Source organism: Microchirus variegatus (assembly GCF_963457635.1).
Source record: "Microchirus variegatus genome assembly, chromosome: 12".
NCBI lineage: Eukaryota > Metazoa > Chordata > Actinopteri > Pleuronectiformes > Soleidae > Microchirus > Microchirus variegatus.
In genome coordinates, this window is record NC_139813.1 from 17272873 (window position 1) to 17284686 (window position 11814).

At 40.4% G+C, this 11814-nt stretch overlaps 2 protein-coding genes across 2 annotated transcripts; one reads left to right on the forward strand and one right to left on the reverse strand.

Moving 5' to 3' along the window:
* Positions 1-402: 402 nt before the first annotated feature.
* Positions 403-10539, forward strand: parp1 (poly (ADP-ribose) polymerase 1; the record flags this gene model as incomplete). The annotated part of the gene is made up of 23 exons (XM_083898432.1): positions 403-525; positions 2190-2349; positions 2819-2922; positions 3046-3260; positions 5021-5111; positions 5218-5334; positions 5506-5682; positions 5787-5949; positions 6098-6238; positions 6327-6566; positions 6684-6749; positions 6835-6967; positions 7058-7253; positions 7338-7466; positions 7593-7676; positions 7944-8066; positions 8147-8275; positions 8420-8518; positions 8614-8766; positions 8895-9022; positions 9128-9189; positions 9425-9539; positions 9813-10539. The coding sequence occupies 23 exons, from the start codon at positions 403-405 to the stop codon at positions 9892-9894; spliced, it is 3030 nt and encodes a 1009-aa protein (XP_083754558.1). The 3' UTR covers positions 9895-10539.
* Positions 3361-4413, reverse strand: LOC310935208 (adenosine receptor A1-like; the record flags this gene model as incomplete). The annotated part of the gene is made up of 1 exon (XM_083899061.1): positions 3361-4413. One exon carries the CDS (start codon positions 4411-4413, stop codon positions 3361-3363), a length of 1053 nt encoding a protein of 350 aa, XP_083755187.1.
* Positions 10540-11814: the final 1275 nt, after the last annotated feature.

Consider the following 11814-nt stretch of genomic DNA (forward strand, 5'->3'; position numbering starts at 1 on the left):
ATAAATAAATAAATGCATTGCTTTTATGTATTTATTCCTGTATTTATTTATTTTGCATTTATTTATTTATTCCTGTATTTACCTATGTATTTATTGATATGTCAGGTCTCGTCCTCCATAGAGTAGCTAATATAATTTGTGGATATAACATGTAAACATAGATATTTGATACATTGTGGTTCTGATGTGATGGTGTCTCGAAACAGCAACAGAGTGAGACCTCTCCCCTGTTGGCGGCTGCAGCACAGACGCACGCGGGCTTCGCCTCTCTCTCTCTCCGTCTCTTACGCCGGGCATTGATTACTGTGGCTGCCGCAGAAAGTTCTCCAGCACCAGCCTCGCCTTCAGTTCGTCCAGCTACAGCCAGTCCATTGTGTTACTCTGCTTCATCACTGAGGGACGATGGCAGACGCTGAAGCCGACAAGTTGTACCGGGCGGAATACGCTAAAAGCGGCCGCGCGTCGTGTAAGAAATGTAAAGACAACATAGCTAAAGAATCTCTGCGGATGGCCATCATGGTGCAGGTAACGTAGCCACGGCTGCTCTGCTAGCTAAGCTCCTGCATTCACTATTTATATTATCTAATATTAAACTCTTAGAGTACGTATTTTATACTGAAGAGTCGGTGCAGTTGTTAACCGATAGGCCCCTCGTTAGCGTCCCAACTGCTGACAATAATGTGCGTAGTTTCGTCCTCAAAAGAGCCACAGCAGCGCCGAGCCTTTCTTCAAGTGAGGCTGCTGTGTATGAATGAATGCTGTTGTTCACTGAAGTGGGCTTTTCTCGTGCATGTGTGTCGCATGTGTGAACCGGAGCTGTTCCTAATAGATAATATATCTGCGTCACAATAGTCACAATTCAGGGTACAGGACAAACCACAACAACATAGGCTTCAACTATCAAGCTAATGATGGTTATAGAGTAGTGCTTCTTATTCATGGCCTGTGTGTGTGTGCGTGCGCGCGTGTGTGTGTGTGTGTGTGTGTGTGTGTGTGCGTGTGTGTGGTGGAGCTCATTTCACCTCAGTGTCTTCACTATGTTTATAACATTTGTATAGTTGACTTGTTACAGATCAATGAACCGCTTTTGTATAGGTTATAGAAACATGCAACACAAATAAGTGAATAAATAAGTAAATCAGTGCTCCCAGCAACTTAAATACATGTATGCATGTGAGTTTTGAATTGACTAAACTTTATTTGTTTTTGCTTTTTTCCATAAGCACCCTATAATAGTTAAAATATTTTGATGGCCCCATGTAGTAATTACTTCTCACATTTTCGACAGTTAATATTTTAACAGATGGGAATATCTGTCAGAAAACAACTGCAGTTAAATATCATATTAAATGTAAAAGTGCTTTTCATAAAAACCATTAGACTCACTCGCACATATCGGTACTTTACTTAAAAATGCACTCACAGACTATAACGGATCATGAGAATTAAAAACACACTAGAAAGAAGCTGAAGAAAAGCTATGTCCGGAGTGAGTGAGAATGAGGAAATGCCACAGATGGAGACAAACATTAAAAGAGGAAGAGGAATAAAAGAAGAAAGTAAATATAAAGACATTGCTCAGCTAACATTTAAACTGAAAACGTTATTATAGTTACAGTTATACAGTTATCATGTAAATAGCTGAATAAAACCTGAGATAGGGGAAAAAAACGAGCCTCACTTAAATCACACACAACGCAAACATTTTCCTCCTTAAATCACTGGTTTCTACTCTGTCTGTGTCTGTGTGTACAGTTTGAGATGTTTTACTGCACGACATACAGTTTGATGGCACTAATGCAACTGTTTTCTTGTTTTTTTTTAACTGTATAACAAAGAAATAATTAAATTGTCATAAAGGGGAAAAAATAACTTCAACATTTTGAGGTTTGGGAGACACCACTCAACATTTTCTGTACTTGATTAATCAAGTAAACAATCAACAAATTAATCAATTATAAAATAATCATTAGTTGCAGCCTTAATTGTTAGAAATATAATGTATTTACTGTATTATACAATCATTTACCTCCCAATCCCATGACTGTTTGTAGAAAATATCCCAAACTTCTTCTTACATTGAGTTGATATTAAAATACATACACTGGCAGGGTCTTCTTATCATCTTTTCTGTCTCGCATCACCCCAATTACAAATTCCTCCTTTGTTTTTTTTGTTGTGTCCTCCAGTCCCCCATGTATGACGGGAAGGTCCCTCACTGGCACCACTTCTCCTGCTTCTGGCAGCGAGCAGCGGCTCAGTCCACTGCTGACATCGCTGGGTACACTGACCTCCGCTGGGACGACCAGGATAAAGTCAAAAAGGCCATTGAAAGTGGTGGAGCTGTAGGTCGGTACTCGGTTTTAAGCATTTGACTGGAATAAAGACCCTGTATAAATATCCTTGTATTCTTGCATGGAGATAGTCGAGCAAAAAGAAATAGTTCAATGTCTGTACTTTCTCCAGTGTGGAGATATATGCTTGTTATATACTAATTTACCCCAGTGCAGACTCTTTAAAATCACTGAGTAAGTTACAGATGTTTAGTGGAAAAGTCACACAAATTTAATAAACAGGGCAAAACAAATCAGCTTTATGAGCACTTTTGTTGCACTTACTTCATGTTTTTAACAGTTTAACAGGAAGGCCTTGTGTATTACCGCACAGTTTTTGTGAAATTAATAAATGTGGGTCATGACCTAAAGACTAGTGAATGTAATTTAATGCACTGGATTTTTTTATTCTCACACTCTTAATTTGTTTTTTCATCTTCTGAAAACTGAATCACATTTCTTTTCTCTCTCTCTCTGTCTTTTAGGAAAGAGTGGAGCTAAAGGGGAGAAGACGCTTAACGACTTTGCAGTGGAATACGCAAAGTCAAACCGTAGCAAATGCAAGGGTTGTGAGCAGAAAATAGAAAAGGTAATCAGCCACAAAGAGCTAATATTTTCAACATAAATTAAATGTTATTCCCTATAATGGTAGCATTAAATGTCCAGCCGTATAAGTGGATAAAGCCCTCTTTCCTCCTTTCTTTATCTTTAGGATCAGATTCGTGTGTCTAAGAAGTCTGTGGACCCAGAGAAACCTCAGCTGGGTCTGATTGACCGCTGGTACCACACAGCGTGTTTCGAGAGTCGCAGGGAGGAGCTGGCCTTCAAACCTGAATACAGTGCTGCCCAGCTGAAGGGTTTTAACACACTACGGGCTGAAGACAAGGAAGAGCTGAAGAAGAGACTTCCTGCTGTCAAATCTGAAGGGTGAGACCAAAAACTATTTTAATATTGTGTTGTGTAGAATGTCTGTATTTTCATATTAAGTATTGATGGTGTTCAGGTCTGGTGTGCGTTTTGAACATCTTCACCCTCTACCTTCACCACCATCCACTCTGTTTCTCACCGGTCGGCAGCACAGGAAAATGGCTTTAAAGGTGTCCCTGAATGGCGTCATTGTGTACGCATACAGGAAAGGGTTAACAGCAGAGTTTACATGTGACAGTATGATGGCAGTGAGCAGCAGCTCGAATGGCACTGGACAGAATGGGCAGAGAACCAGGAAGCAGTTAATCACATGGAGTGGGATCCAGCATACTGTAAAGAGGAAAAGAACCAGAAAAAGTGACGTGGCCGTCTTCATCTCGCGGCGTATGCTCGCCGCATCCCTCATCTGCTTTCCCCCTCGACCACTTTGCTCAGATGCGATGCGTCTCATCTGCCGCTTGACCATAATAAAGATACGAGCGTAGATGAGATACATGGTCAACAGAGGTATCAACAAACAAACAAAGAAGATGAAGTATACAACATAGGTCATGTCCACCACTAAGACAAAGAAACAGTAGCCTGAATCTGGTGGTGTCTTGTGCCAGCCCATCAGAGGCACGAGCCCAATGAAGAAGGCCAGCAGCCATGTGGCGAGGATGACCAGCATGGCGTTTCGAGATGTCATCAGGGCCTGATAGCGAAAGGGCATGAAGATGGCCACGTAGCGCTCCACAGCAACTGCCAGCAGGCTAAAGATGGAGCTCTGGGTGAACATTATCAGCACACTGAGCATGAGAAGACACAGGTAAAAACTGTGACGCGGTAAACCGACATCAGTCAGGATGGCACAGGGAATGGCAATAGTGCCCACACAGATGTCAGCAACTGCAAGCGAGACCAGGAAGTAGTTGGTGACGGTGCGGAGATTGCGGTTGATGCAGACGGCGATACAGACCAGTAAATTACCGACTGTGGAGAGAAACGCGATGACAAGCTCAGCTGCCATGTACGCGACATTCGGGGAAATCACCATCTCGGCAGGTGGAGAAGCTGATGAAGAGTTGTCGTGAGGTTGTACAATAGTGAAAGACAGATTTGAAGAGTTTCGTGTTTGTTGAAAAGTGTGAAGGCTCAATAATGTGTTTTCCATAGTTTTCCTAAAGAGAAAAAGGAGAAGTCAGTCAGAAATCAAGCTCAGCTGCACAGAATGACAATGAAATGGATGAAATAATAACATTCTCACCAGTCCAGTCACATTGTCCCAGATGTTGATGCTCAAGAAGTTTGATGCTGAAAGACACATTTTTTTATAGAAATCCATTTCTCCCTCATGATGTCACTAGTTGTCGATCAGGGATTTATTGTTTTGTGTTGTTGTAACTCCAAAGCCTCACACAGAGACGGGTCACTGCTGTGTGGATGCTTGCGTGTCACTGGTTTGGTCACTGATTTCATTGGGGAGCTAATGAAATGTTCCTGTCGGGGCAGGGTGGATGGTTTCAGCACCAACACCTGGGACTGAGGAGACCTGTATCAGCTTGTGTTTGTGTGTCTCCATTAACTGATGGGGCCCTAATGTGTTTGCTTAATGAGTAAAGGTGTCATATTGACTTTGTTTGTGTCCCATTTTGACCTCATTTAGGGAGCTAATTTGGATGTTTTTCATTTTGTTATTGACCCATGATGAATATACAAAAAAAACAAAAAGGTTTCTTCCAAAACTTTAGTCGTTTAATACTTTTGTCTGCTCTCCACAGAAAGCGCAAGTCAGATGAGGTTGACGGAGTCTCAAAGAAACTAAAGAAAGAAGAAGACGACGAAAATAAAAAGCTGGAAGAGCAGTTGAGGGTACATTTTTATATTTTGTCCTTTCAGTCATTTTATGTTTTACAGTGAATGTCACGCTATATTTAGTGATATTCTTAATATGTTGTGTATTTATGTGCATCCACAGAACCAAAGCCAGCAGATTTGGGGAATCAAGGACAAGCTGAGGAAACATTGTTCAATTAATGACATGAAGGAGCTGCTGATTGCAAATGGACAGGTGGTTCCCTCTGGAGAGACCAATGTAAGAGAACCTCAGCTCTTTAGTTTCTGTCTCACAATTTGCATTGTCACTTGTTTTCTGAGTTTAAACATACAGATGGAACTACTTTAGTGACATTGACTTGACTTTGTTATCAGAGCCTCTATGAAACACAGTTTTTGTGATTTATAGTGAGTGTTGTTTCATCCACAGGTGGTCGACTGCCTGGCCGACTGCATGGCCTTTGGCGCTCTCGAGGCCTGTCAGGAGTGCAAAGGCCAGCTGGTGTATAAGGGGGATGCTTATTACTGCTCAGGTGACATTTCAGCTTGGACAAAATGTGTGTTCAAAACGACGACACCTGCACGTAAGGACTGGGTAACCCCAAAGGTAAGTTACTATTGAGGAAGGGACTAGACAATACTACACAATAGTTAAGAAAAACCTTGTTATTTTTAAGTATATTTATCTATTCTTAATTAACTTTATTTCAGGAATTCAACGAGGTTCCTTTCCTGAAAAAATTCAAGTTCAAGAAACAGGACAGGGTTTACCCGAAGGAGGCTCCCAATCAGACTGTGACAGCTGCCACTGCCAAACCTCTGGCAAGTGTATCCAGCGCCCCGACCAAGCAACTGCCAGAGGGAGCACCTCCAGGTGAAACATGAAGGAGCATGTTGACATCCCATAACTGTTTAAATATATTCTGATTCTGAAGTCTGGAACATGTACTCTCCTGTTTTATGATTTTAATATAAGGCTAGGGTGCAAGAATATATTAAAATGTTATAATTTGTTCCCACAGACAAACCTCTGACTGGTATGAAACTAATCTCTGTGGGTAAGCTGAGAAAGAACAAGGATGATTTAAAAGCTGCTGTGGAAGAGATGGGTGGAAAGATAACCAGCACTGCCAACAAGGCCTCAATCTGCCTCAGCACCAAGAGTGAGTAATGACTCGATAACAGGATTGATTGAATTGAATTGAAACTAATTCAATATGATTTGTAACCTCAATATCTTCACTTTTACAGAGGAAGTGGAGAATATGAGTAAGAAAATGGAGGAAGTGAGGGACGCAGGTGTGCGTGTGGTCTCTGAGGATTTCCTCACAGACGTCAAGTCTTCAGGTAAAGCTGTTCAGGAACTGGTCTCCCTGCACGCCATCTCACCGTGGGGCGCAGAGGTCAAGGTCGAGGCCCAGGCTCCGTCTGTGGCCTCCAAGTCTGGAGCGCTGGCAACCAAGAGCACGGGGAAAGTGAAGGAGGAGGAAGGTAAAGGATATCAATTGCCCTAGTTTTCTCGTTAGGATGGTGCTGTCATTACTGCATGTCCAAATAGTTGTTTGTCTAATTAAACATATTTACATAATCATATCTTTACTATTACAGGTAGTAGCAAAGCCAAGAAGATGAAACTCACAGTTAAAGGAGGAGCTGCTGTGGATCCAGATTCAGGTACTCGCCACTAACTTGCATTGATTTAATCATATCTGTCCTTTTTTAATCTTCTGGCTTTGATTGGTGAGTTTGATTTTTGCAGGTCTTGAGAACAGCGCTCATGTCCTGGAGCAGAGTGGGAAAATGTACAGTGCCACACTGGGACTTGTGGACATTGTCAGAGGAACTAATTCCTACTATAAACTGCAGCTGCTGGAGGATGATGTACAGAAAAGGTAACGTCACTACTTCTGTCATAATGCACATAATGTAGTTTCTACAAACCTAATTTGCAGTAAAATGATATATATATCATGTGTGTGCAGATACTGGGTGTTCAGGTCATGGGGTAGAGTGGGTACCACCATCGGAGGCAACAAGCTGGACAAGTTTCACGATAAGAACTCTGCCCTGGACAACTTCCTGAGTGTGTACAAGGAGAAGACAGGCAACACATGGAGCACCTCCAACTTCACCAAATATCCCAACAAGTTCTACCCACTGGAGATTGACTATGGACAGGTATGTACCATCATCCACAAAACAAGGACGTGGATATCCAACAGTGTATTTACTGTCTCTCACTGGCTTTTGTTTATCTTACAGGATGAGGAGGCGGTGAGGAGGCTGACAGCCACTGCTGGCGCCAAGTCCAAGCTCGCCAAACCCGTCCAGGGTTTGATCAAGATGATCTTTGATGTGGAGAGCATGAAGAAGGCCATGGTGGAGTTTGAGGTAAGAGGTTTTAAAACTAGTTTAAAGGATAATTTCGACTTTGTGCAAATGACATAGGTATTATTATTATTAGAATGAATTCCTTTATGTGTTCTGCATACCTTTCATCAACTGTGCTGTTTTCAGATTGACCTACAGAAGATGCCCCTCGGAAAGCTGAGTAAGAGGCAGATCCAGAGTGCCTACTCTCTTCTCACTGATGTACAGCAGGTCAGTGACCTTGACTGCCTTTCTTTTGCTTAATTTTAAAAGGACATATGAGACAATTTTCTGAAATCATAGCAAGTCTGTCTTATCTGTAAAGTCATCAGTCATCCTTAGTCATCTCTAGGAGTTTGCTTTACGTAATTGGAAATGCTTGAGCAAAGATGAACTTCAACTCACCTCGGGAATACATAGATTATTAGACCATATCTATGCCGTTTATTTTAAACATAACGGTGACTGGTTTTTTTTTTCTTCCCCTTCTCATCGTAGGCTGTGTCGGATAATTTGCCAGAGGCACAGATACTGGATCTCTCCAATCGCTTTTACACCCTAATACCACACGACTTCGGCATGAAGAAACCTCCTCTGCTCAACAACCTGGACTACATTCAAGTAAGGGAGCACATTGTTGTCTCCTGTTATCTCACTGATCATGAGGGCGCATAAATACATCTACATACATCTCTGCTCAGGCTAAAGTTCAGATGTTGGACAACCTGTTGGATATTGAAGTGGCGTACAGTCTGCTCAGAGGAGGCGCCGAGGACAACGATAAAGATCCCATTGACATCAACTATGAGAAACTCAAAACCACGATTGAGGCGAGTTTTCCTTGGATTGAATGCATTATTCTGTCCATTTATCCTATGTTCTCTCATTACAATAATGTTTATCTTGGATGAGCTAGAAAAAAATTATGAATGGAAATACTAACAGTATGTCATATGTTTATTTATTTATTTCAGGTTGTTGACAAGAACACAAAGGAGGCTGAGATCATTTTGCAATATGTTAAAAACACTCATGCTGCTACACACAACACTTACTCCCTGGAAGTAGAAGAGGTAAGTCTATATTGGGGGGCAAGAAAGTCAAAAATACACCTTTATTTTAGTGTAGTTCAAGTTATAAATGATCAATACAAATTTTTTTTTTTCAGATCTTCAAAATTGCCCGTGAGGGAGAACGCGAGCGGTTCCTTCCATTCGAGGAGCTGCACAATCGCCAACTACTGTGGCACGGCTCTCGCACCACCAACTACGCTGGTATCATGTCCCAGGGTCTTCGCATTGCGCCTCCAGAAGCTCCAGTGGTGCGTGGTGTTATTGTTGAATCAAAAGATTCACCATTATACCAAATCAATACCTCCACATTCATATTAATAATGTGTGCTTATTTGCTCATTTATAACTGTACTGCGTTTTGCTTCTTTCTGTCTAGACTGGTTACATGTTTGGCAAAGGTGTGTACTTTGCCGACATGGTGTCCAAGAGTGCAAACTACTGTCACACCTCCCAGTCTGACCCGGTGGGTCTCTTACTGCTGGCTGAGGTTGCCCTTGGCAACATGTGAGTAAAAGTCTGATTTATTGGAAAGCTTATATATCATAATTTTCTTCTCAATCAATTCTGTTTGTAAATGATTGTGTTATTTTTCTTGTTTTCCAACTATAGGCATGAACTGAAGAAAGCTGCACACATTTCAAAGTTACCCAAGGGCAAACACAGTGTCAAAGGTGAGAGAATAACAATGAATGGGCAAAAGTAGCTGCATCACGTCATAATCAGCAGATCAGTAGCACCATACAATGTTAATGTGTATATGTCTTTGTAATACATGTTTTATCTGCAGATGCTATAATAATTTAACTTGATAATTATGTATTTTGCGAATGAATGTGCTGCTAATAGTAATGTGTGAATACATGTTTGGTTTGCTTTCTTAGTGCTAACCTTTCTTTGTGTTCTCAGGTGTGGGTAGATCTGCTCCTGATCCTGGTGCTACCATCGATCTAGAGGGGGTGCAAGTACCTCTGGGAGAAGGAGCCTCCACTAACATAGATGACACGAGTCTACTGTACAACGAGTATCCTTTAATATTTATCTCCTGGTTCATGATTTGGATCATAACTTTCCCAAATGGTTCAACATTTTCCCTCCTTTATAATACAGTTCATTATTTAATAGCAGTGTGAAGACTGTCAATGTGTGCTGACTTTGAATAATAATTGGTGTTAATGGTAGATTTGCCAAACTCAAAACCTAGCTCTTCTATCCTTGTTTCCTATCTTTTATGGCTGTATTTTGTTTTTCACATTATCTTTTCAGTGTCTGTTTTCTTTAACCAGTGCTTCTCCAGATACATCGTGTACGACGTCGCACAGATAAACTTGAAGTATCTTCTGAAGACCAAGTTCAACTACCAGTCATCCCTGTGGTGAGAAGGGCAGTGTCCAAACCGTCTTCAGTATATATATATAAAAAAAAACTGTTGCCACAATTGCCTCCAAACAAACATTCACTGCAACAGATGATGTTTGGCGAAGAAGTGATGCTCTACTGTCTTTTACGATTGTCACAGAAATTCTCACTTGCTTTTGTTGGTTTAGTCAGGTTTTCTAGCAGTCACCCGTCCTTAGAGTTACATTAGGTACTTGAATACCGACATCTGACCAGTGCAAATCACAGCTTTGTACGGTAGCTGGAGTTTGAGGCATACATACTGCATAGAAAGGTTTTAGTCCAGTGATCAACATCAAGGGGTAGTTTTCTCACTGATAATCTCAAATTTGAGAAGGATCTAATTTCTTTTACATCTCGAAAAGTAGTATTGCAAAAATAAGTAGTTCCAAGTTGTGAACAACATTCTGCAGCTATAATCAGTGTTTACATGTTGCAAATGTTCCCCTGAAAGATCGCCACCATGATGAACGTTTCTCGACGTTTCTGTTGGAGTCAAAGAATACTGTACAATGTTTGACCTGTATATATGTTCTTTTTTTGTTGTCGTTTCTTCATCTGTCTTACTTCATGAAAATTTAAAAAAAAAAAAAAGTAGTTTGTGTTCATGTGTTGTATTCTGAGAAAGAAAAAACAGCCAGGGTATGTTGATTTCTGTTTCTTAGTGGGGGTTTTTTTCTTGCTTACCTCAAAATAAAAGATTTAAAATAAAATGTACTTGTCTTTGTTTTCTTCCACTGCACATTAAATTTAGTTCTGTTTTCAAGCAAGATGTGTATCCATTATAATCAATTCTACATATATTTATTATCTTTAAAATGCTTTTTGGGCATGGTTTCCTGCTATTATAGATGAAACAACTTACACTACAAGGGAATTATTTAAACAAATAAGCAATTAAGACAAATATGTCAGGGAAACAAGTGTATTACAAACTATTGCTGTTCCCCTTATGAGTGCATTTTCCCCTTTCAAAAGGTTTCAAGCATAACACATAACATTATATACAAATAATTTTAGCGCATATGGAGTGGACAATATTGTATACATCAATAAAGTTGAAAAAGTATCCGAATTCGTTGATTTGCTCTAGTTTTATCTGTCAAATCGCCCTCCAGACAGCGTCCTGACCCAGAATGCATTTTGACAACGTCTTTGAAAAAGCGGCGCGGCTAATTCAAGATGGCGGAGATGGACCAGCTGTTAGACGAGCGTGAGTAACAACACACATTTCAAGGAGTTTTATAGTTTAAAGAGACAACGTTACCGGTGTGGTAAAGTGTACATTTAATAATACGGTGCTGTCGTTGTCGATATAACGAATATCGTATATTATGTGCAGAGTCGGCAAAGTAAATTTTTAGACGCAAAGAGGCACCTGTCTTTTCAGTCAGCTAGCGCTAGGTAGCAGTACAGGCTAACCGTGTCTAATGTAGGAGTTGAGTAAGTCAATGTAGCCCTACCGTACGCAACAATAACAAAAGGACTACTGTCTGGTTTCTGTATACAAAATACACTTTGTTTATAACGTGTTATATTTTGAAATGACTGCTTAAATGACTGTCAACCGTTTAAACTTTATTTGTTTTGCATTTTTCATATACATATAATGAAACACAATGCAGTTAGCTGGTGCCAATCTCACTTTTGATGGCGACATGTAGTAATTACTTACTTTCTCGAACCATAATACCGTTTATATTGACCTGGATCTTGGCTTGTCATTTATTTTAACTGAAATTCAAATGGGAACATCTGTTGTAGTTAAAATATTAAATGTAATATATTTCAACCTTACAACAAAGTGCTTTTCATAAAAACCATAAAAACACCCTCTTCACAGACTCACTCACACCCTGCTGCTATGGTGCTTCATCCTTATGATATTTTGACCAAAGCTT